Source organism: Mustela putorius, unplaced genomic scaffold, assembly GCF_011764305.1.
Source record: "Mustela putorius furo isolate JIRA1106 unplaced genomic scaffold, ASM1176430v1.1 tig00003853_pilon_pilon_pilon, whole genome shotgun sequence".
Taxonomy (NCBI): domain Eukaryota; kingdom Metazoa; phylum Chordata; class Mammalia; order Carnivora; family Mustelidae; genus Mustela; species Mustela putorius.
Window position 1 is genome coordinate 51,093,501 of NW_025422005.1, and position 23,046 is coordinate 51,116,546.

Genomic DNA, 23,046 nt, shown 5'->3' on the forward strand with positions numbered 1-23,046 from the left:
CTGGGAGGAAGATACAACTTTCCCTGTAGTTGATCCTCCCTTTGGTATAAAGAGGCCAATTTAGGCCACATGTCCATCCCCAGACCAACTGCCATTACCAAGGGAATGAGAAATAATAATTGGTTGAAGGAGATAGCTGAATCTATCACAAACAAGGGTGTGTGTAGGATTCCTATGATTGGTTTAGACCAGGATGCTTCAGCTGCTTCATATGGCTTATGTAGAGAATAGGCACCTGGATAAAAATAGAGTTCTGCCAAGAGGGAAGAATATAGGAATTGATACTGTCTACGCCACTGCAGCGGCTGCTTGGCTGTGTACACGCATCCATTCTAAGACTATGAGCCTTCTGAGGATAAAGACCATGATTTGTTTATCTTGGTGTGCCACTGTCTAGGACAATATCTGAAAAGTCTTTGAAAAAAAATGAGGAGTTATAATTGTTAGAATGTTGCTGGAACTGAGGTTTATGCAAAACAAATTAAATGTTCGGGTTTGCATGAGGTAAAGGGGAAAGGCGTTATTTCTACCTGCTGGATCTGTTTGGTATATAAATTAGACCTTTTTAAAAGACACGTTTCTGTCTGCCAGGCTTTAGAAATAGTGATCTAAGAGTCAGACATTTCCTATTAAAGTTTAAAAAACATAGCTTTAAGTCATACATTATATTGAATGCTTTCATATCTCATCTGATTCAGTAGGTTTTAAGCCTCACAGAGGTCACATTTTGAAACAGTAGTCACTTTTTACAACATCTCCAAACATTAAATAAAAATAAAAATTATTATGAAGAATAGAGATGTCCATAGAGACCACTAACATGACACTTAGATATTATTATTATTAAGGACAGTATTATTTGGCATCTGAAGGTTACACTGGCTGGCTTATCTCTAAGTTTCATTTTTTTCCTTTATTGAATGAAGAAGGAAGGGCAGAGTCTATGAATGTTCATCTGTTAAAGAAAACAACCTTATTTAGAACATGGGCTCTTAGGCTGCACCAACTTAGGGATGTTATGAATTCCTAAAATATATGCAAAATTTTGTACATGTGAACATTTTTTTCTCAAGAGAGGGATCATAGCTTTTGTTATATTCTCAGGAGGGTTCTTGATCCATAAAGAGGTTAAGAACTACAGATATTGGAGGGAAATTCCCTCAAGACCTTGGTTGTTACATAAGGAAGAAAAGCTATTCCTAGGGGCACACTATTAACTTCCAGGAAATAGGTCATTCTTAGGTTCCTCTTAGGATGTTTTACCTTAATGAGTTATAGAGTTAGTACACATTTGAAATGAATGGGGTTCTGTAAGGAGAAACTGGTGAAGCATTTCTGCATCTCCTACCTCTGCCCATGCCCACTCCAAGACTTTCTTCAACCCTCTCCTTCAGCCAAAAGAGCTGACTCTCAAAACACATTATTGTCAGCTTCCACATTTACTAGGAACATGTTGGAGTTTGCCCAGCTAGTCAAGGGCTTTTCCCTCAGCTAGCATTTATAAACAGAAATAGAGCTAATAGTTTATTATCCATCTCTGAATTTTGATATATCCATCTCTGAATCCTACAATTTTGATGTGTCATCCCCTGAGCCATAATGGGTGAAATAACAAAAGCAAAGTGAAATCAGGGGGGAGAATGCATGTGTGCCTGTGTGCTCCTGGGCGTGTGCTCGGGGACTGCTCTGAAAAGGCGCTGTTTGGTTTGCGCCATGAAACATCCTTGTCAAAGAAGGAGGATTTGTATTGTTAGTTGTCTGCTTTTTCTTTGTTTCCCTTGTTTCAGTGTTCAGTTACATTTTCCTGTTCAGAATTTGAAGGACGCATTCAAACTTATGGAGCATGACATTTTAACTATCTCATCTCACCATGATTCATCTCAATTTACTTTCTTCCAAACTGTAGTCTTGAGAAAGCGCACCATCGCTGGGTCCTCCAGTGGATAGACGACCATAAACGGCATTAAATGAGCCCAATGTCAGCTAACTTGTGAGCAAGTCTCAGTCATTAGATCCTTATTATTCTCCAAATGAGATGCTTTACTTTAGGCTGGGAACGTGGGGCACATCAGCAATGGCATCTGCCGTGTATTGCTGTGTATTGCTGAATGTTCGATACATGAACCAGCGGAGGTTACGGATGAATCAAATAATCCCAAAGGAACATGGGGATGTGCTGAGCCCATCAGGATCCAGCAGATCCTCACACTTTATATTTGGGGCTTCTGTTCCCCAACCCTTGCTTTGCCCCAGACGATGCATTACCTGCAAAATATATCAATCCCAGGACTGAACCTATGGCTGCCAGACTATATTTTACTGTCTTCAATTGACTTTCTTTTTTTTTTTTTTTTTAAAAAGACACATTTATTCAGCGTCATGATCAGACTATTACATTTAGCAATCAACAGCATGGGTGCAAAAAAAAAAAAAATCTACATTAAAACCCTTTGTTGGAATGCTTTACACTTTCCACAGAACAGAAACTAAAATAACCTGTTATACAATTAGTCACAAATACAGTCCTCGAGTTTTTTTGCCCATACACATGAGTATTGTCTAAAACATGTCTTCTTTGTAGCAGCTAGGCCCTGCCACCACTGTGCTTGGCTGAGTTCACAAATCTGTTGTAACCTGTAGCTTCCCTGTCACTTCTCTGGCTCTCCTCTCCTGCGAAGCTTTGTTTCCTGGCAGTAATTAAAACCTTCTGCCACTGCCATAGCTGCTGCTGCTGCTGGAACCACCATAGCCACCTTGGTTTCGTGGTTTGGCGAAGTATTGGCCTCCACCACCATAAGGGCCAGAGCTTCTGCCTCCCAAATTGCCTCCTTTCATGGGTCCAAAATTTGAGGATTGATGGTTGTAATTGCCAAAATCATTATAGCTTCCGCCACCTCCAAAGTTGCTTCCATCATTACCAAATCCATTATAGCCATCCCCACTGCCACCATATCCACCACCACCTCGACTGCCACCTCGACCACTGAAGTTTCCTCCGCGACCAAAGTTGTCATTCCCACCAAAACCACCTCCACGACCACCACCAAAGTTTCCAGAACCACTTCGACCTCTTTGGCTGGATGAAGCACTAGCCATCTCTTGCTTAGAGAGCGCTTTCCTTACTTCACAGTTGTGGCCATTCACAGTATGGTATTTTTGAATGACAATCTTGTCTACAGAATCATGGTCATCAAATGTTACAAAAGCAAAACCCCTCTTTTTGCCACTGCCTCGGTCAGTCATGATCTCAATCACTTCGATTTTCCCATACTGTTCGAAATAATCTCTTAGATGATGTTCTTCAGTGTCTTCTTTAATGCCACCAACAAAAATCTTTTTCACAGTTAAGTGGGCACCAGGTCTTTGAGAATCTTCTCTTGAGACAGCCCTCTTTGGTTCCACAACTCTTCCATCCACCTTGTGTGGCCTTGCATTCATGGCTGCATCCACCTCCTCCACAGTGGCATAGGTGACAAACCCAAAGCCTCTGGAGCGCTTGGTGTTCGGATCTCTCATTACCACACAGTCCGTAAGTGTTCCCCATTGCTCAAAATGGCTCCTCAGACTCTCATCGGTTGTTTCAAAGCTCAGACCTCCGATGAGGAGCTTCCGCAGCTGTTCAGGCTCTTTGGGAGACTCTGACTTAGACATGACGGTGGTGGGAGGGGAGACTTTAACGATGCTTACTCGGCGGCGTCCACAGGCAGAAAGCTTCAATTGACTTTCATTTTAGATTTCAACCTCAACTGAACTTTGGTGGTAAAAAATCAACTCTGTCTTCATTCATTCTAGGAGTCTTGGCTTCTGAGAGAATGAATCGATAATGAGGTCATGAACAAATATTATTAATGCCTTTTATTATTTATATGGATGTTAATGTGTCCAATCGACGTACAGGTTTCTACCTCTTTAGTCTAACACCCATGACCCTTAGTACCCCCTTCTCTTCCTCTCTCTTTCTTTCCAGTCACAGTTACAGTGAAAGAATAATACATCACAAGCCATGACCCCTTGGCCTTTATGAATTATCTGTTTAGAAAGATGTGAAGCCACCTTTTATATCCACCATAATAGATACTTAGACACAGTGGATCAATAGTGAACAAGTTTGCTGGTATAGTTAATGGGTACCAAAGGGACACTCTGACAGTGACCTCTGACATTGTATCTGACAAGAAATCTTTAGAGCAAAAAATAAGGAAGACGGGCAGTTTTAAAAGTTATGAATGTGGATCTATAGCAAATCATGGTAATTTTCTCTAGGTGGAATTAATTCAGACTCACAGGTAGTCACCTGTTTCTGCAAACCCCTGAATTTGGACCTCTGAAATAGAAATGGCAGTCCACAGCTACACTATTTTGGAAACAGCCATGGTGCTGGGTCTGACACAAACCCATTTGTTATCCAAGGAGAAGCCACTGAGATTGTTTTCCTGTCAAAGAGGACTTTTCTCTTTATGAAATAGGCTGTCATTTATAATTTTAAGCAGGCGTGGATTTGTTAAACAGCCACATGGTAATGGGTTTCTATAAGAAGATCCACAGACCCATAGTTCTGGAAAGAAATTGAGCTTACGAGATATTTAAAAACCTAATGGGAATGGAATATTTTGGGTTTCTTGAAAAGATGGTTTCTGCTCTGCACATTGCCAAGGGATTTTAACAATAAATCCATTGTTGTGTGTCTGAGAGTCTGTTTGAGGCGATTATATTTTCATACATTCTATGGAGTTGATCTTAGGGAAATCACCAGGGTGCCAAGCCCACCTTTTCATGTCACTGCCCTGTGGGGGACTCTCAGGGATGAACATTGATGGTGGCAAGCAGGTTTAAACAGAGTCAGGGAAACAGAGCTAATTTGTGAGTGGTCTTGAAGAGAGCAGACTGCAGCATTCTGCCTGGCAGAGAAATTAATATACATGGCATCCAATCCAAAAGGGACAGAGAAGGAATGTGAAGTCCTCTTCGCCCCACTCCACATGTACATACCGTATTATGATGTCACACTCCAGTAGCATTGCTCTGAAGTCTCAATGGTCTCCCTGCTGCTAAGCACCATTGAAAACACATTTGTCCTGACTGTTCTTTTCTTTTTATCCCCCCTCTCATCTGTGTAAGATGAATCACTCCTGGATCCAGACTGACTCTGAGGGCAGAGCCAGGTCCTGACGAGGTAGCCAGCCTCCTATGGCTTAAACATTTTAATTAATTTCAACACTAATGCACAAATGAGAGTTAATCACCCCGCCACAGTGCTTTCTAATTTACTAAGTTTATTCATTAAAACTTTCCTTACTGAACTTTGATTGAATGTCATGCTTTTTTAGAGGCCTTTCAAACTGCCTTAAGGGTTTTAAAGAGATATCTTGGGCAGCTGCTGAAAGCCTTCAGTGTTTGCGTGAAGAGAAGAATGGGGAAAATCTGACCAGCAAGAAATTTCTCTGTGCTGAACAAGGAGCCTTTCAGGTGGCAGGAGGCCTGTAAAAGCAGGTTTGTTTTTTAAGCAATATATAAAAAAGAAAGGGAAATGTAAGTATCTAATAAAAGAAATAAAATCAGTCACCTCAATACTTGGCAAAACTTAGAAATACATTTCACAGTAAGATGCAGCCATCCTTCACAAAAACAATAGAATGGTAGCAGTGCTTTGTATTCATGTGGGGAGAGATATTCATAAAGGATTTGCCAACCTAATTATTTTGGAATCAATATAATACAAATCTTAGGTACACAGATTTACCTCTTAATTGCTAGTACCTACATTTTTTACGGAGACATAGTTTCAGTGAAGACTTTCATTTAAAGTTAACTCACAAAAAATGCAATCTTTACCTCCCTGATTAACAGTATTAAATATTAGGGGACAAAATACCCCATACTGTCAGTTATACAAAGGCAGCTTTCACACTGACATGCAAAATACATGCAATTGCTTTGTCAGTAACTGACAGTGTCAACGTCTTTAGGAATACGCTTCTCCTATTCTCCCGACTCCATGTCAGAAAAATACTTTAAAAATTTAATAAACAGTCCAATAATTTGGGAGGAAAAATTCAAGTCAGAGTTATTAATGAAAGCACCACTTCTAATATGCCATGAATCAAACTACAAGTTTTCATATTCATTCCCACATTCTATAAATACTGCTCAGTGTTATGCAACAAGACATGACAAACTCATTTTTAAAAGGTATTTTTAACTTCAGGGAATGAGAAAGGTTACCCGAATCCATCCTACCTTGGAAAATGAAGCTGTACTGGAAGAGCTCCCCTTCTCATTTGCAGAGGGTAGGTCTCGTCACCACAACGAGGTTCCCAATGACTTTCCCGATTCTCAAATGATCTTTTTAGTAGAATCTTCTCTTCAGATATTTAATCCCTGTGTCCACCCAAACATTACCAAGAGAGGAACATGTCAGTACAAGACAGTCTGATAGCAAAGTATCTAAGCGCTGAGGTCAGGCAACCTGACTTGAAATCTTGATTTTGCTATTTACTAGCTGAGTGGCCTTGGACAAGTCATGTAAGTTATTATTACATGATTGTACCAGCTATCTCATAGAACTTTTGTGAAAAGTAGTAACTAATACATACGCAGCATTTGCCTATATACAGTGAGTGGCATTTAGAGGTGCCAAACATTATTTACTCCTCACTCCAATTTTGAGAATCAATATTTTTATTATCTCCAATTTTAACAAACTGAGTCACAGGGGAGCCTGAGTGGCTCCGTTGGTTAAGCACCTGCCTTCAGCTCAGGTCATGATCCCAGGATCCTGGGATCAAGGACTGCATTGAGCTCCCTGCTCAGAGGGGAGCCTGCTTCTCCCTCTCTCTCTACCTGCTGCTCTGCCTACTTGTGCTCTCTCTCTCTCACATAAACAAATAATCTTTTAAAAAAACAAACAAAAAAACCAAAATAGTGCTGCCAGGAAAATCTTGTACATCTTTTGATAGATTTTGTATTTCTGATGGGTATTTACCCAGGAGTGGAACTGAAGAGTTTAGGGTATACCTAATTCAACTTTAGTAGACTGGCATGTGTATTTTTAAAAAGCACCGTAAGTGATACTATGAGCTGCTGGGTCTAGGAAACACTGAACTCAGCTGTGAGGCCTACCCCGACTGATGTTGATGGTGTTAGAGTGTAAAAGACATTTTAAAAACCTAGTAATAATAGGACATTTGATATTTCTCGAAAACTGGCCTCTATCTTCCAGCTTATAAGGAAACTGGTTATGTGAGAGCTGGTCAGCGTTAGGATTGAGGATTGTGGTACCGAAAGAGCAAGAAGAGTAAGCTGGTCCATATCTCAGGTAAAAATTCTCAATACCAGTGTCTTCGAAATATCTTACAAAAGACTGCAACTCAGAGGTTCTTCTATAAGCCTTCAGGTAAAAGCACCTTTTATTCTCTAGCCTGGACTTCTGTTTATTATGTCTCTGAAAACATGAAGCTCTTTGCACAGCCTCCACCATCTGCCCAAAATACTTCCCATAGACACCCCCCTTCCCCCCTGACCTCCCTCCTCCTTGACATCCAATTGTCACACTTGACTGAGAGCTCCTTGAAGGTAGGGCCTTGACTTAACCATCTCTGTATAACCAGGCATTGTTGTACATTTTCAATCAATGCTCAGTTAGTTTTCTTCAGTACTTTAAGAAAACTATCCTCAACAGGAATATAATGAGCAGCTTCTTCCATAATATTTCAGGGCATTAAAAAGCATCAATCATGTACATTTTTTGAAGGGGTCCTTCATTGGAGTCTTTCAGATCAATATAATGCACATGTGAGCTCAGGCCCACTGACCATAACCGGGACACATGGAGGAGACAAAGGAAGACAGGACAAACCTTACAGGAACTAGTTAACTGTCTAACCAATCAATTAATTATTAACATGATATACAAACCAAAGAGTTTTTTCTTGAGGCTTACAAGGAACCAGGATTTAGCTCTACATCTGATGTGATGGGGAAAATAATTGGACTTTCTGTTCATTATTAACCTGTCCAGCCATGGTTTGCATAAAGATGGGAAAAGAAGAGATATACTTTTCCTTGGGAGAGAATGCCATTCCTAAATGGTTTAGAATAAAGGAGTCTCTGAGCCCCGTTGCTGCATACAACCGTGCAGGGTGTGCACTGTAAGGATACCAAAAAAGGATACAAAAAAAGAATCATTGGGTGCCTGGGTGGCTCAGTGGGTTAGGCCTCTGCCTTCGGCTCAGGTCATGATCTTGGGGTCCTGGGATCAAGCCCCACATCGGGCTCTCTGTTCGGTGGAAAGCCTGCTTCCTCCTCTCCCTCTACCTGCCTCTCTGCCTACTTGTGATTTCTCTCTCTGTCAGATAAATAAATAAAAACTAAAAAAAAAAAAAATCACTGAAGTTGTAAGCCTCCTTAATTTCATCTGCAAAACTTAATTCAGGGTTTGTTATTAAGATCAAAAGAGCCACCACTTCTGAAACAGAGAGCACAGTGCCTGACAATGATTCATGAAACAGATTTTTGTTAAGAATCTGATTTTAGTGGACACTCATGGAATTTATAATCTAGGAGCATATGTAGACATTAAACTGATAAGGAAATATATACTTAGAAATTGTGGTTTATATTCTGAGAAGATAAAACAAAACCCAAAACAATGTTAAAAGTAGAATAAATGATCTATAACTGAGGGGGGAGGGGTGGTGTGGATAGGGAAGGCCTCTCTAGGAAGTGATGTCTTGGCTGAGCACAGGGATAAGACTGAGTTCCCTTGACAAAGAGTGGAAGAAGCTGGCTTTCCTGGATGGGGTAAAGCATGTGCAGGAGCATAGTTGGAGCTCAGGCAGCAAGAGGACACCAGTATGAGTTGAGGTTGGTAATTCTTAGTATATGTGCTGCCGAAGCGAGCACGAGATTGGTAATTCTTAACGCATACTATTTTCCTCTCCTTTTCCTTGTTTCTCAGGTTCTGCAACTTGGCATCTACTCTAGTCCCCTGGGTACCAAGTGGTAAGTGATATTATCTAGTGAGTGGTATGAAATGTTATGACTCAGCTATTTTAAGAGGGTCTATAGGCATAGGCACAATCCTTATGGAAATAGCTGATAAAGGCAACACTGAGCTTTGGGACCCCTGTCCTCCCCCTTTCTCCTTCTCCTGCCTCTTTTTCCCTTTTAGTGCCTCCCTCAATGGCACCAATCTGGGCCCCAAGCCTCCCACTGCAGCACCCAATGTAGGGCTTTCCAGGAGTGTCCATGCTTCAGAACATCCCCAGGCTTCTTTCCTTTCATTCTTCATTAAACCTGGTCTATTCCATGTCCAGTTCCTGCCAGACGTGGCAAAATGACTGACCAGCTCATCTGACTATTTAAGTTTGTAATAACTTAATAGGTTGACCCTTACATGTGATATGTACTACTTACATTTCCATAGTTGCTTTCAGTATCCTGACGAAGACAAATATTCATATGGAAATTTCAAGCATAGTGAAAGAACAAATGTGGTAGATTTTCAAACAGCCAATAATCCTCAAATCTCATCATAATGGTCATTTGGGGAGTGGGGATGCAGTAGACAGTAAGAAATATCCAAATTTCCATCCAGAAGAAGAAGATGATCCAGGCCTTGACATAACTTAATTCAACATTCAGAATAATATTTTTCCCTGCAGTGGGCTTCTACGGCTTTCCCAGTCATCTCAGTTTCTGAGGGGCTATCTGGGAAAAGAGAAGCTAGAGAGGACCCTGTGAATCCATTAGTCACCTTTCAGATAGAGGCCATGAGGGGTCCCTGTGGGGGCTCCTCCTGCAGCACTGGGCCTATGGTTCTCCCCTTTCTGTAAGGGCTCTTCTGGCATTGACCCATGTACCAAATTGGGACCTGACTTTATTTTTTTGTTGTTAGTATATTATAAAAGGATATATATATTATTTTATGTATATCTTATATATCTATATATTATGTTATTTTATATATATATCTCCTTTATATATATTTTATATTTGCTTTCTTGCAAATATCAAATAGGTAATAAGAAAAATGTCTGCAAAACCGAATGACTTTACTATCTGTAAGATGGGAGATAAACTGTATTTTACCTTACAGAATTGTAAGAACTAAAAAAGTAATGTAGGTCAATAGTGTTGAGCACACAGAGGTATCAAGAAAAGGATGTTGTCCCATCGCCTTGTCCAAAATCCTTGAGGCCAGATGTGTTTCAGAATTCAGACTGCTTTTTAGAAGGAATATAGTGCATATATCATATATTGTATAATACGTCCAGTGGAGTCTGAGAAAACACACTAATATTTCTGTAATCCAACATTAGTATTTCTTTAATCAGATGTATGCACATTCATGTTAAATGGAATAAAGACTATAAATAGTTTCACATTGGTTCAGGTTATGCTTTGTCACTGCAATAGACTGAATGTTTGTATCCCCCCCACCTCCCCAAATTCATATGTTGAAATCCAACTCCCAATGTGATAGTCTAAAGAAGAGGGGTCTTTGAGAAGAAATTAGGTTGTGATGGTGAAGTCCTTACAAAAGAGACCTCAGAAGGCTCTTTTGCTGTCTTTCCACCATGTGGGGACACAAGGAGAAATCGGCAGTCTGTAAGCTGGAAGAGGAATCAGAACTGGACCATGCTGGCCCCCAATCTCAGATTTCCAGCCTCCAGAACTGTGAGAAAGAAATTCGTGCTGTTTATAAGGTACTTTTTTGTAGCAGGCTGAAATACGAAAGTCACCAAATGATTTTGGACCAAATTTATGAAACACAACACCTTTGTTATCAGAATGTAATGGGTTGCAAATAGGAGATTTTTATTATTTATTGCCTATAACTCAACTTGTAAGACTATTCTCATTTTCCCACCTCTCTTAGCCATTCAAAGACCACTTTGCTTATTTATTCTGATTATAGTTTGGAATGTAGAAACAGAAAATTCTTAATATGTTATGAACTGAGGGCATGTGAACTGGTGTGCCGACACATGAGAGAATGAGTTGTTCTGTTCTTATAGGATAAGATCTAGGACCTCAGAGAAGATTTTAACTCAACAGAAGAAGAAATCTGATGATAATTCAATGGACTGGGTTGTCGGTGGGTGAGCTTCCTGCCACTGGAAGTACCCACAGAGAGATGACAATGCATCCTTCATGGATACTGTAAGTAAACTCCTGCATTGAGTTGGGGGTTAGGATACAGGCTGTCCAAAGTTCCTTCCAAGTCTAAGCCCTATAATTTAATGTTTTTATAGTAGATTTAGTCACAATCAACGGAGATTTCATCTCTATTATTCCAGAACTTAAGATCAGGAAATTGGTATTTCCATCTGATCACTGAGCTATAAGCATCCTAGCAAATATCTCAGGCAGTCTATTGTTTATGGGCACTCTGTGGGATGTTAGTAGACTTTTGTGATCCAATAAGTTTGGTTAGACAATTAAACATCATTTCTGAAGGACTTATCATTGTCCTCACAATGCTAATACATAGCATAAATCTGTAAGAGGAAAAGGTAAAATGCAAGGTTTCTCAAAATTGTTTACTCATAGATTCTAATTTAGAATGCATCTGACACAGTTTCTCTTCCAGGGAACACTCTTTGGGTAAAGCAAATCTAAGAATGTCATGGCTTGGTAAAATAAACTGAGATGGTATCGTGCCACTATTTGCCAGGAGTGGTGCAAGGTATGGGGTAAACAATGATGAGTAAGGCCTATTCCCCACCCTAAAACTCAAGGAGCCAGAATCTGGCATCTTGGTCAATTAAGTGATCGTTAAGCATCTCATATTTTTATATTCACTTTTCTGAATTCTTTCCCCTTTCTATCTTTAGGTATCACAGGAAATTATTTGCTGAAGAAGAGCCAAAGATATAAACACAGGAGAGCAGAGGACTCAGCAACTGTAGCTTCTGAGTTTGGAGGCTGCTTCTGAGCCCATGAGCCCACCTGCCATTTGCTCACCCCAATTTCTGCTATACAACTTCATTATTTGTTGTCTCTGGGCACTAATGAGCCACTTGGAGATCTCTCTTAGATCATTAATGGTGGATGGAAGACTTCAGGGCTCCAGTGAAGCCAAAGGTGCTGAGTACTCAAGCCATTTATTATCAGCATGATGAACACCGACAATGGGCTTATATGGTCAGATTATACACTTAATTTAATTAATAAAAAAATTAAGATCATCACCATTAACCTGCATTTGCTCAGAATGCCACAGGGGTGATTAGTTAGAATGGCACTGAAGGTTTTATAGTCCACTCTAGTAAGAATTACTTTGGTATCAATTAGGATTTTCCATAATATCACCTTGTGTAATACCCCTATTACATTACACATTTTCTACAAGTGATTGAGTTCAATACAATGCAGACACGATGTCACAGGACTCTCCCTCAGAGCATGCAAGGGAACTCCCACAAATGTTAACATATTCAGTAAGTGGAGAGGAGACCCTGATTTTTTATATTACGCAAACCCATTTCAAGGGTAATGATTCTCTGTCACAGTTTCTCAGAGCATTGGGAAATTAGACTCACACATGGCTACAGAGGCTTGGGCAGATAAAGGCTCTTCCTTGAAATCTCAAGTTAGTGTTCCTTGCTCTGGAAGGGAATTTTTATTTCCTCAAGTCTATTCGACTTTGAATAGCTTACTTTTAGAGCCAAAAAAGAACAGAGTATTTAGACAACTTTTTTACAATTAAAAAAAAATCAGTACATGGGTAATTCCTGTACACTGAAGAAAAATCAAATGGGAAAACACTGATGAAAAAGAGAGTGCTCAGAAAAGGAAACCATCAACAAAATGAAAGGGAGAAAACATTTGCAAATCTTTTATGTGACAAGAGGTTAATATCCAAAACACATAAAGAAATCATACAACTCAAGAGCAAAAAATCAAACAGTCTGATTTAAAAAAGGGCAGAAGATCAGAATAGGCATTTTTCCAAAGAAGACAAACAGATGGCCAACTGGTGCATGAAAAGATGCTCAACATCTCTCATCAGGAGGGAAATGCAAATCCAAACCTCAATGAGATGTCACCTCACACGCTTTAGAATGGCTATTATTAAAAAGACAAGAAAAATGTGTCGGTGAGGATGTGGAGAAAAGGGAACCCCGGTGCACTGTTGGTGGGAATGTAAGTTCGTGCAGGCACTATGGAAAACAGTCTGAATCTTCTTCAAAAAATTAAACATAAAACTACTCTATGATCCAGCAATTCCACTTTTGGGTATTTATATGAAGAAAATGGAAACTAACTCAAAAACATATATGCAACCCTATGTTCACTGCAGCACTATATACAATAGACAAGACATGGAAACAACCTAAACGTCCATTGACAGATGAATAGATAAATGTGGTCTATCTACAATGGAATATATTCATCCATAAAAAAGAATGAAATTTTGCAATTTGCAACAAATTGGATGGACCTTGAGGGCATTATGTTAAGTGAAATAACTCAGGCAGAGAAAGACAGATACTGTATAATCTCACTTATATGTGGAATTCAAACAAACAAACAAAACGCAAGCTCAGAGGCAGAGGCTGGGGGTGGGCGGAATGGTTGAAGGTGGTGAAAAGGCACAAACTCCCAGTTATAAAATAAATAGGTCACCAGGATGTAATGTACAACATCGTCATTAAAGTTAATAATACTGTACCGCATATCTGAAATTTGCTGAGAGGGTAAACTTTAAAAGTTCTCATCATAAGAAAAAATAAATTCTGTAACTATGTATGGTGACAAATATTAACTAAATTTATTGTGGTGATATTTTCACAATATATACAAGTATCGAATCATTCATTTTGCACAACTGAAATGAACATAATGTATGTTATTTATGCCTCAATTAAAAAAATTTTTAAAAAGTATAAAAATTACATATGACCCCATCACCCTGAGAAATCCATTTATTACTGTTATATAACTGTCCAGATTTTTTCTATGCAAATAAAATTTTGTAATTTTTAAATATATATGGTACCATATTATACAGGCTGATTCATTCAACAGCACCAACACTTTGTCAGCTCAATAATTATTTTCTAAAAATATATTTTTAAGTTTCATTATAGGTTTTTACCTATATTCACTCAATTCATTGCTTATTGTGGATTTCCAATTTCTTAACATTATAAACTTCAATTGTGGTGAACACATATTGGAAAAATCTTTAGGCACATTTTAAATGTTTCCATAGAATAAATTCCTAGAAGTGGAGTTCCTGTGTCAAAGCTATGTATTAAGGCTGTTGATATCCTTTGCCAAATCACCCCCCAAAAAGTTTTATTAATATTTGTTATAATATTTGTTATTTTATTAATATTTGTTAATAAATATTGTTAATATTTATTAATATTTGTTAAAATATTAATTTTATTAATATTTGTTATTAATATTTATTAATATTTATTAAAATATTTAATATTTTTAACATTAAAATCCTCATGAAAAATAGGCTTTTAAAATTCTCATTATTTTTTTTCTTTATTGAGTAGAGAGATGAAAATGGTATTGTGTTAGAGAAATCCTCATAATCTAAGTTGAAAGCATGGGTGTAATCTGAGTAGGTAGAAAGTGGGAAGGGCTGGGGATGTAAGATATCAAATATTATTCAAACATCATGAGGCTCCAATTATTCAATAAACATTTATCAAGCACTCAGTCTCTGCTTAAAGGAGTTTCTGTGTGTGTGTGTGTGTGTATGCGTGGGAGGCCTGTGATAACAGCAAACAGCAACATAATACAGTGTGAAAGCATGTAATGGAGACGTGTGCAGGATGTTATGGGAGAAATTGCAGTCAGGGGAAGGCTTCCTGGAGGAGACAGTCTTGCAATAAGACCTGAAGGAGGAGAAAGAATTGGCTAGTGGTTGGTAGGAAAGGCTTGAGAATGAGTCCACATGGTTTAGGAAAGGACTGGATGAACTCACCCTTTCTTCCTTCATTCTGTAAATTTGTGTTGATGGCCTGCTATATGTCAGCAACTGTGCTAGGAGGCAGGGACATGGTGATGAACAGAGATTGGATTCCTATCCTTACAGAGTTGTTGTTGTTTTTTTTTTTTAAAGATTTTATTTATTTATTTGACAGAGAGAAATCACAAGTAGATGGAGAGGCAGGCAGAGAGAGAGAGAGAGAGAGGGAAGCAGGCTCCCTGCTGAGCAGAGAGCCCGATGCGGGACTCGATCCCAGGACCCTGAGATCATGACCTGAGCCGAAGGCAGCGGCTTAACCCACTGAGCCACCCAGGCGCCCCACCTTACAGAGTTTTGATTCAAATGTGGGTATTGGGTGGAGCCACTGCCTCTAGAGCCTATTGGACTTTAAGCTCTGAGAAGAGGTGGCTTGCTTGGCCTGGTCAACCTTGATATCCCCAACACTGAGAACAGAGCCTTCATGAATCTGTTTGGAAAAAGATTGGGAAACAACAACAACAACAACAAAAACAACAACAAACAAAACAGGGCTAACCCAGACAAAGGGAAAGAAAAAAATGAGTAAAAGATGAGTTGCCAGGGATAGAGGGAAGGCAGAAAGCAGAAAAGCAGGTGGAGAGGAGGGGGAGAATCACAAAAGGGAGAAAAAAAGAGATGAAGGACGAGGTTGGAGCCTACTGGAGAGCAGCTCTGGGGCGCCTAACCTCACAGTGTCAGTACGCATTAGGGCCGGGCTGCTTGCCTTCTTGCATTCCCATCCCACACCAATGAGAGCAGACAGGGAGGAGAGAGGGCCATCCCCAGAAGGCAGAACAAGACCATTTCCCTTGCTCAAATATTTATGTGAGCAGAGAGCAGATGCAGCCAGGTGGCTGAGCTGACATCCAGGCACTTCTATTTCTGAGGACTTTCTCATCAGGCTCATGTCATCTTTGGTTCTGTGGCCTAACCAAATTGGACTTTTCATTTCTCAAAAGTATACCTGATCCTCCCCCAAATGTTTTTCCTCTCACTGCTTTTCAAAAATAAATAATAAAAACCTACATCTTTCATCCCGTCACATTTCCTGGATTTGGCACATCAGGCTGTGAGGGTCACATCTACTTATGTCTCTTCTGTAGCCTTCGATCAGACAACTTGTGTCTGACTCGACCTGGCATGACAACTTAGAAAGGATGAGACAAGAAAGTCAAGCAGGAATGAGGAAAAAGAAAAAGTCATCCTGCATTTTCTTTCTTTCTTTTTTTTTTCTTTTTGGTCAGCACAACTTTACAAATACTTTCACATTTTGTTCCATTTTTTTTCCTCCCTCCTAAAGTTGGCTGTCCATAAAAAATTTAGGATGAATGTTCATTCCCTAAATGTCTTGGGTAATTGGATGGAATTTCCAGCAAGTGTCAAGTATTGAGGATAAAAAAATATCTCCTGACTTCAGCAGTATAATCCAAAAACTCTCATTAGTTATTCCACTTTATTTAAATATATATTTTTTTCTTCAATGTTTTAGGTGATGAAGAAGATTAAAAATGATCCCATAACAGTCAGTATAGTATTTTACATTCACTGACCTTTTGTGTAATTTGATATGTTCCTTTAGGAAGTCAGCTATGGCTGTGTTAGGTGAAAGCCTGATTTATAAACATTGTTCAGGGGTATGCGGGGAGGGGGTGAGGGAAGTATGTATTTTGTTCCCATCCCCAGTTTTTAATCTTTTGAATCTGCTCACACCTTTTAGCAGTTCATTAATGTATTTTTATTCTTCCTTCTAAAATTATTGTCGTATTTTCTCTATTAATTCTCAGTTCCTCAAGAGAACTAGGCAGAGCCAAGGCAGAGGTTTCAGATCTGGGTTAAATGGAGGGGGAGACAAGGGTGTCACTGCAAAAACAAAGCATCAAATGTGAAGAGAAATTCTCATTCAGGACCAACCAATTCTGGAGTGGCTAGAACATGCACATGGGTTGGGGGGCTGGATCAGATCCCAAAATTGCTGTAGTGGATCAGATTCACAGTGAGTGGGGTGTGTTATACACCCCTAAACCTAATGTATTATTCTTTTAATCAATAAATTATTCATCAGTGAGAAATACCTGATTGTCCTTTCTGAACTACCTTCCTCAAATATTGACCACGTTTCTCCCAAATAATCTAAATACCAAATCCACTGCCACTGACACCTTGTTAAAAAGGTTGTTATAGAGCTTAAGTGTGCTTCAGGCCCACTAGCTCTATCCTCACAGCAGCTAGGATGGGTGTGTTACAAAGTTTGTAAACAGTGAAATGGGACATGATAGCTTGTGACTTGCACACTCAGATCAAAGGTACACTCTAAATACCACATCTAGACTCATCAAAGAAACGACAGAGGCAAACAGGTTTTTGGTTTTGTTTTTTTTAAAGCCTAAAATTTATCAGAGAGAAGTCTGATTACCTTCCAAACAATGACAGCTGGCCTGACAACAGATTTCTCTATGGCAAAAAAACAGAAGAAAAACTTCAAAGTGCTGAAGGAAGAGAAAAAAAGATGATCTAGAATGTTATACCCAGCTAAAGCATCATTTAAAAATGAGTTCGAAATAAAGACGTTTTATGAATAAAAGTCTAAGGAAGTTCACCTTCTACATACCCACTGAAAAATGAATCAGTTGCAAGAAGAATGGTGAAACAATGGTAAACAGAGCAAATGGAAATTTAATTAAACTAATTTACTTTGCAGAACTCTAAAATACTATATAAAAGTGAAATAAAATCTATGTAACAATAAATAAAATGGGGGAGAAGTTTAATGGCTTGTTAAAATTGCTAAATCCTTGTCATGTGAAGAACAATACTGAATAAGTTTGAATTTTGTTTGGAAAAAATATAGTTTTGCACGGAGATTAACATAGGATGTTTCAGTTGTATCAACTTTTTTTGTACTTAAAAAAAACTCAAGAAAATATGTCTAATCATTCAGATTTGTTCAGTCTATATGGTGGGTACATGGATATCTTCTATGGTTTTCTGTATATTTTGCATAATTAAAAAAATGAAAGTCTCACTTTTTAGTTGTCAGTCTACAACAAAAACATTTATAGTATATCCTCTTTCAGGAAGGAATCTGACTCTCGAATTTTAATTTATGGAGATATTCTAATAACTGCCCAAAAGTTTAAATGTAAGCATGTTTCCTCTCCCAAGTTTCTGATAATGAAACTTAGAAATAAGCTCCTTGAAGGCTTTGCCTAATTTATACCTATGTCCTCTGAATCTAGCACTGAACTTAATATTAAGCCTTCAATAAACACATGTTGAAAGAAAAAGTGAATAAATGTGTTAAATGTTAAAAGTCAGGCAAGTATGTAACATGTTAGAAAAATTTCCACCAAAAAATGTTTAAAATCTGTATTCTGATCTAGCTATGATTTCCACCAAAAAATGTTTAAAATCTGTATTCTGATCTAGCTATGATTTACATTTTGATATAAGTATAAATATTTTGATTCATATTTCTCCTGACTATGACAGAATAAAGCAACTTCCCTGAACTTCCCTTCCTTGTTAATTCTTCTTTCTCCTAAATAGGTCTCAATCAAATTCAAGGGAGAGGTTGGTCAGAACTTCACTGGAGACTTAATATTTTTAGTTTTCCTCAAACAGATGCTCCTTCTTCCATCTCAACTGAGTTCTCATCCCCAGTTGCCTCCTGCGTATCCTGTACCAACCTGTACTTTCATCCTTTGTCACCCAACACTGCTTCTCCTCCTGTCGTTCCTACTTTGATGACTTCTAATACAAATAAGAATTAATAATCTCTTTGAACATTCACAATGGGCCAGTTATTACATATATTATCTAATTTAATTCTCAAATAATCATGTGAGGTAGGTTAGCCCCATTTTACACACGCAAAGATTGATGGGATTAAGGAGCTTACTCAAAGTTAGATAGAGAGCAGGTGACTTTGTTTCCAGAACTAAAGCTCCTGACCAACACAACAGCCTGTATCCACTAGCTGAAGGAAGAGGAGGGGAAGCAAGCGGAAGCAGAGGAGGAGGAGGAGAAGGGGAAAGGGAGAAGAACATGTGCACTCAACTGTTATTGTCCAGCCCAGTGTGGCCAAACTACTTTCTCTCTTCCCCACTCAAGCAGCTACAGAGATGAGGCCAGGTGACCTCCTGGTCCGCAGCACAGGAGGGTGGCTGTAGATCAGGATGGTGGGGCCTGAGAGTCCCACCCTGTGTTTTCAGTACAAACTTCCCAACTAATGGATGAACGGTGCAGGATTAACTTGTAAAATGGGGCTATCCTGCCTCTAAGGATACGTGGTGAGCCTCTAGGTGGAGTTATCATCTATTCCAAGGTGTCAGCCAGGGTCAGGTGAGCAGGGCAGGACAAAGGACATGATTATGGAGAGGACAGTCCATCCAAAGCAATGTCTCAGAAGACTCTGAAGAAGAGAAATCAGAACCATGTTCCCTCCATCCCTTTTCAGGGGACAGGTGTCACAATGAGACAACAGTGAGATAAAGATGTTAGATGCCTTGGAGATGGCAAAAGGTCCAATTTTAAATACTGACTTTGGGGCACCTGGGTGGCTCAGTTGGCTAAGCATCCAACTCTTTATTTCGGCTCAGGTTATGATCTCAGGATCATGAGATAGAGCACCTGGTGCAGCCTGCTTAAGATCCCCCCTCTCTCTCTTTGCTTCCCCCTCTCAAAAAAAATAATAAATACTGACTTTCAGTTCAACCCTGTGAGGCAGGCAGGGCAGACTTTACTGGCCCCATCTTACAGAGGTGGAAACTGAGGCTCAGAGAATTTACATGACTTGCAGAAGTTACGATATGAATGAATGGTGGAATTAAGACTAAAATATGTGTGGCCTTTCTTTCTCCAGGTCACAGATTAATTCTCTACCCTTGGGCATTACCTGTCCATAAGCTGTTTTTCAGGAATTTGGAATAGCTCCCCCTTTCTCCCAGCAGGAGTGGGAGGCACCCAAAGGGGCCTGTTTGGAGAGCAGAACATAAGCTGGGTCACTGTCCCCTTAGCCCCCATGGCAAAATCTACACAATCTAGGTGTGGCATTCTGCTCTGCACCACCCAGCTTCACTCTTGGGTCCTGTTCCTCTTTCCCTATCAGAATCCTTCCTCACCTTTGGACTCTGTCTGTTGAGCAGCTCTGGTCCTGGGGATGCCACACCAAATGGTTGTCACATGCAGGAAGTCTGTGATTGGGGACTATGCTTTCTAGGGCTCAGCCTGATCGGTATAAGGACAGCATCCATTACCTAGGTCCTGCCTGATCTGAACCTCCAAAACTCTGTTCTCATGAAGCCCCCCTTCTATTTAACATCTCCCCATCACCAGTGTCTTCTCTGGCAGCAAAGGGCACTGTGTGATACAGTGCTTTGCACACTGTGCATGCTCTATAAATATTAAATGATGACAGGATATTTTTTTTTCAAAAAGATGAAGGTTCCACCTCTTAGAACTCTCCTCCGTTGTACATCTTTGCCAAGAGTGGGTTAAGATGGTTCATCTTTTAGCAAGAATCAGGGTTTAGAGATTAGTGAAGTGAGAATTGGTCAGGTTTAATGGCATAGATAATATTTTATTTTTATTTCAATTTTAATACACTATCAACATGCAATGAAGTAAGATATACGGCAACACTTGAGGAAGGAACTGCCCTCCAACTTATCTTCAGTTACCAATTTGGGACCAGTTTCTGAAGTTATTTTTCTGCCAGTCTTGAGAATCTCAGAAAATTTTGGCTTCATCAAAATGATATATTAGAAGGGTAAAGGTCACCTTAAACTTTGCACAAGAAATCAGAATAGTGTTTGACCATGACACTTGGAAATTTTTTCCCCCAAAGATATAAAGAAGCTAGAAAAAAGGAAAACTTCTTTCCTCTGAACAATGAAACTTCTTCTTTCTCTGATGGACTTCAAGATATTTATCTTGATCCCAGATACCATTAGATGTACAAATGGCTTAGTAAGGTAGGAAACTGATCTAGTCATAAGACCTTTGGGATTATAATTCCTTATTTATGCCTGTGGCTCCATTAGACTGGGCATCCTTCAGGTCTGGGACCACATCTGATTCACCTTAGTGTCTTTATCAACCAGCACACTGCCTGGTACACAGAAGGCACCTATTGTAAGTTTGATGAATAACAATAGTAATATAAATAGTTAACAGGTGTTGAGTATTTACAATGGGCCAGATGTCTTTGAATATTTTATCAGTAACATTTTATACTGAATACTCAGTCTAACCTTATTCGGTGGCATTATGGATTGAATTGTGTTGTCCCCAAAATTCATTTGTTGAAGTCCTCACCACTGCCTCAAAATGTGACCTTATTTGGAAATAGGGTTGATCACAGGTGTAATTAGTTGTGTTAAGATAAAATCTTAGTCAAGTAGTGTAGGCCCCTAATCCAATACCACCAATGTCCTTATAAAAGGAGAAATTTGGACGTAAGACACACACACAGGAGAACGCCACGTGAAGATGAAGTCAGAGATCGGGATGATGCATCTACAAGCCAAAGAAAGTCAAAGATGGCCAGCAAACCAGCAGAAGCCAGGAGAAAGGCATGCAACAGATTTTTCCCTCACAGCCCTCAGGAGAAACCAACCCTGCCTATAGCTGGATCTCAAACTTCCAGCCCCCAGAACTGTAAGACAATGTATTTCTGTTGTTTAATCCACTCAGTTTGTGGGGCTTTGTGACAGTAGCCCTAGGAAATTAATACAACATATTATTATTATTATTCCCGTTTTATAACTGAGGGAAACCGAGAGAGTCCCAGAGGAATTAACTTCACTGAGACCTACCAAGTGACTTTGCCAGGCTCTTCACAGCTAGCAAATGACAGGCCTGAGAGGGCCCACCAGGTCTGACTTCAGGACCCTTGGCCTTTCTACTTCTCCTGTCACCCTGCAAACCTCCACAAAACCGTCCAAGACCAAGATGTGAGCAAGTGAATAATAATGGCTGATCAGGGCTCAGACCAGCTCCTGCTAACGCTGATACTGCAGCAGTGAAGCGGACAAGGGAAGGGGTTGGAGAGGTGCATGAGAGGTACGTGTGTATCCAGTGGTTTGGGATTTGAATACCCATGGTTATCTTGTTTAACTCTTTCAACAGCCCAAAAGGGAAATAGCACTTACATTCTCGATAATGCTTCTCAACCCAAGGAGTTTTTGTCCCCCACCAGGTGACATTTGGCAACATTGGGACATTTCTGATGGTCACAATTGGGGGAGCAGTGGGAGGAGTGCTACTGGGCTCTAATGAGTAGAGACAGCAATGCTGCTGAACATCTTACAGGGCACAGGACAGTCCACTCTCCCAGGAAAGAATTCCTGTCCCTAAGGTCAGCAGTGCTGAGACTGAGGAACCCTGCTCCAGTTGAGGAAATGGAGGCTTAGAGAGGAAGAGATATTTGTTCAAGTTCACACTGCCAGTTAAATGATGGGACTAGGATTCGTACTCAGATCTCTTGCCTCTAGGCCTAGTGTACTTCTACTCCACCACACCACCCTCTTTTTGATAGCAAACACATCCTGAGTTTTTGGGAAGAGGAAATGTTTGAAATGTTGGTCTGAAAAAATATTTCTGGTAACTGTATTGTAAGTAGAAGTAGGAGAACTCAAACAAGTCTCCTGTCTTCCTAGGAATATTCTCTCCTCTCCAAACTGCCTGGCTGTAGTAAATGCTAGGGTGCCCTGTCTGGATCCTCCCGTTCTCCTAGCTGCTGAGTCCCTGTTCAGTAATTGCACAAGAGTCACTCCGCCCAATGTCAAGCCCCCTGGTGGCTGATGTGTAGAAAGGTCCAGTAACCTTGTGTCAAGATGGGACAACTCTGAAGGGCCATTTCAGCTGCAGAGCTCCCACAGCATTGGCTGAGGCCTCTCTGCAGTTTAATGTATCCCTCCGCCCGTCCTGTCTCTCTCATGTTTATTGGAAAACAACCGCCCACACACAGAACTCTATCTCCAGAGTCCTCGCCCTAGGACTCCTGATCTAAGTCACTAGTTAAAAATGATCACTTAAGGACTGTAAATAGCTCATGATATAACAATAAG

The 23,046-nt window shown here is 39.8% G+C and overlaps 1 protein-coding gene across 1 annotated transcript; it reads right to left on the reverse strand.

The window, feature by feature from the left end:
- Nucleotides 1-2,643: 2,643 nt before the first annotated feature.
- LOC101691031 (heterogeneous nuclear ribonucleoprotein A1) lies at nucleotides 2,644-3,708 on the reverse strand. The gene has a single exon (XM_013055590.2). The coding sequence runs from the start codon at nucleotides 3,649-3,651 to the stop codon at nucleotides 2,698-2,700; it is 954 nt and encodes a 317-aa protein (XP_012911044.1). The 5' UTR covers nucleotides 3,652-3,708; the 3' UTR covers nucleotides 2,644-2,697.
- Between the last annotated feature and the right edge of the window lie 19,338 nt (nucleotides 3,709-23,046).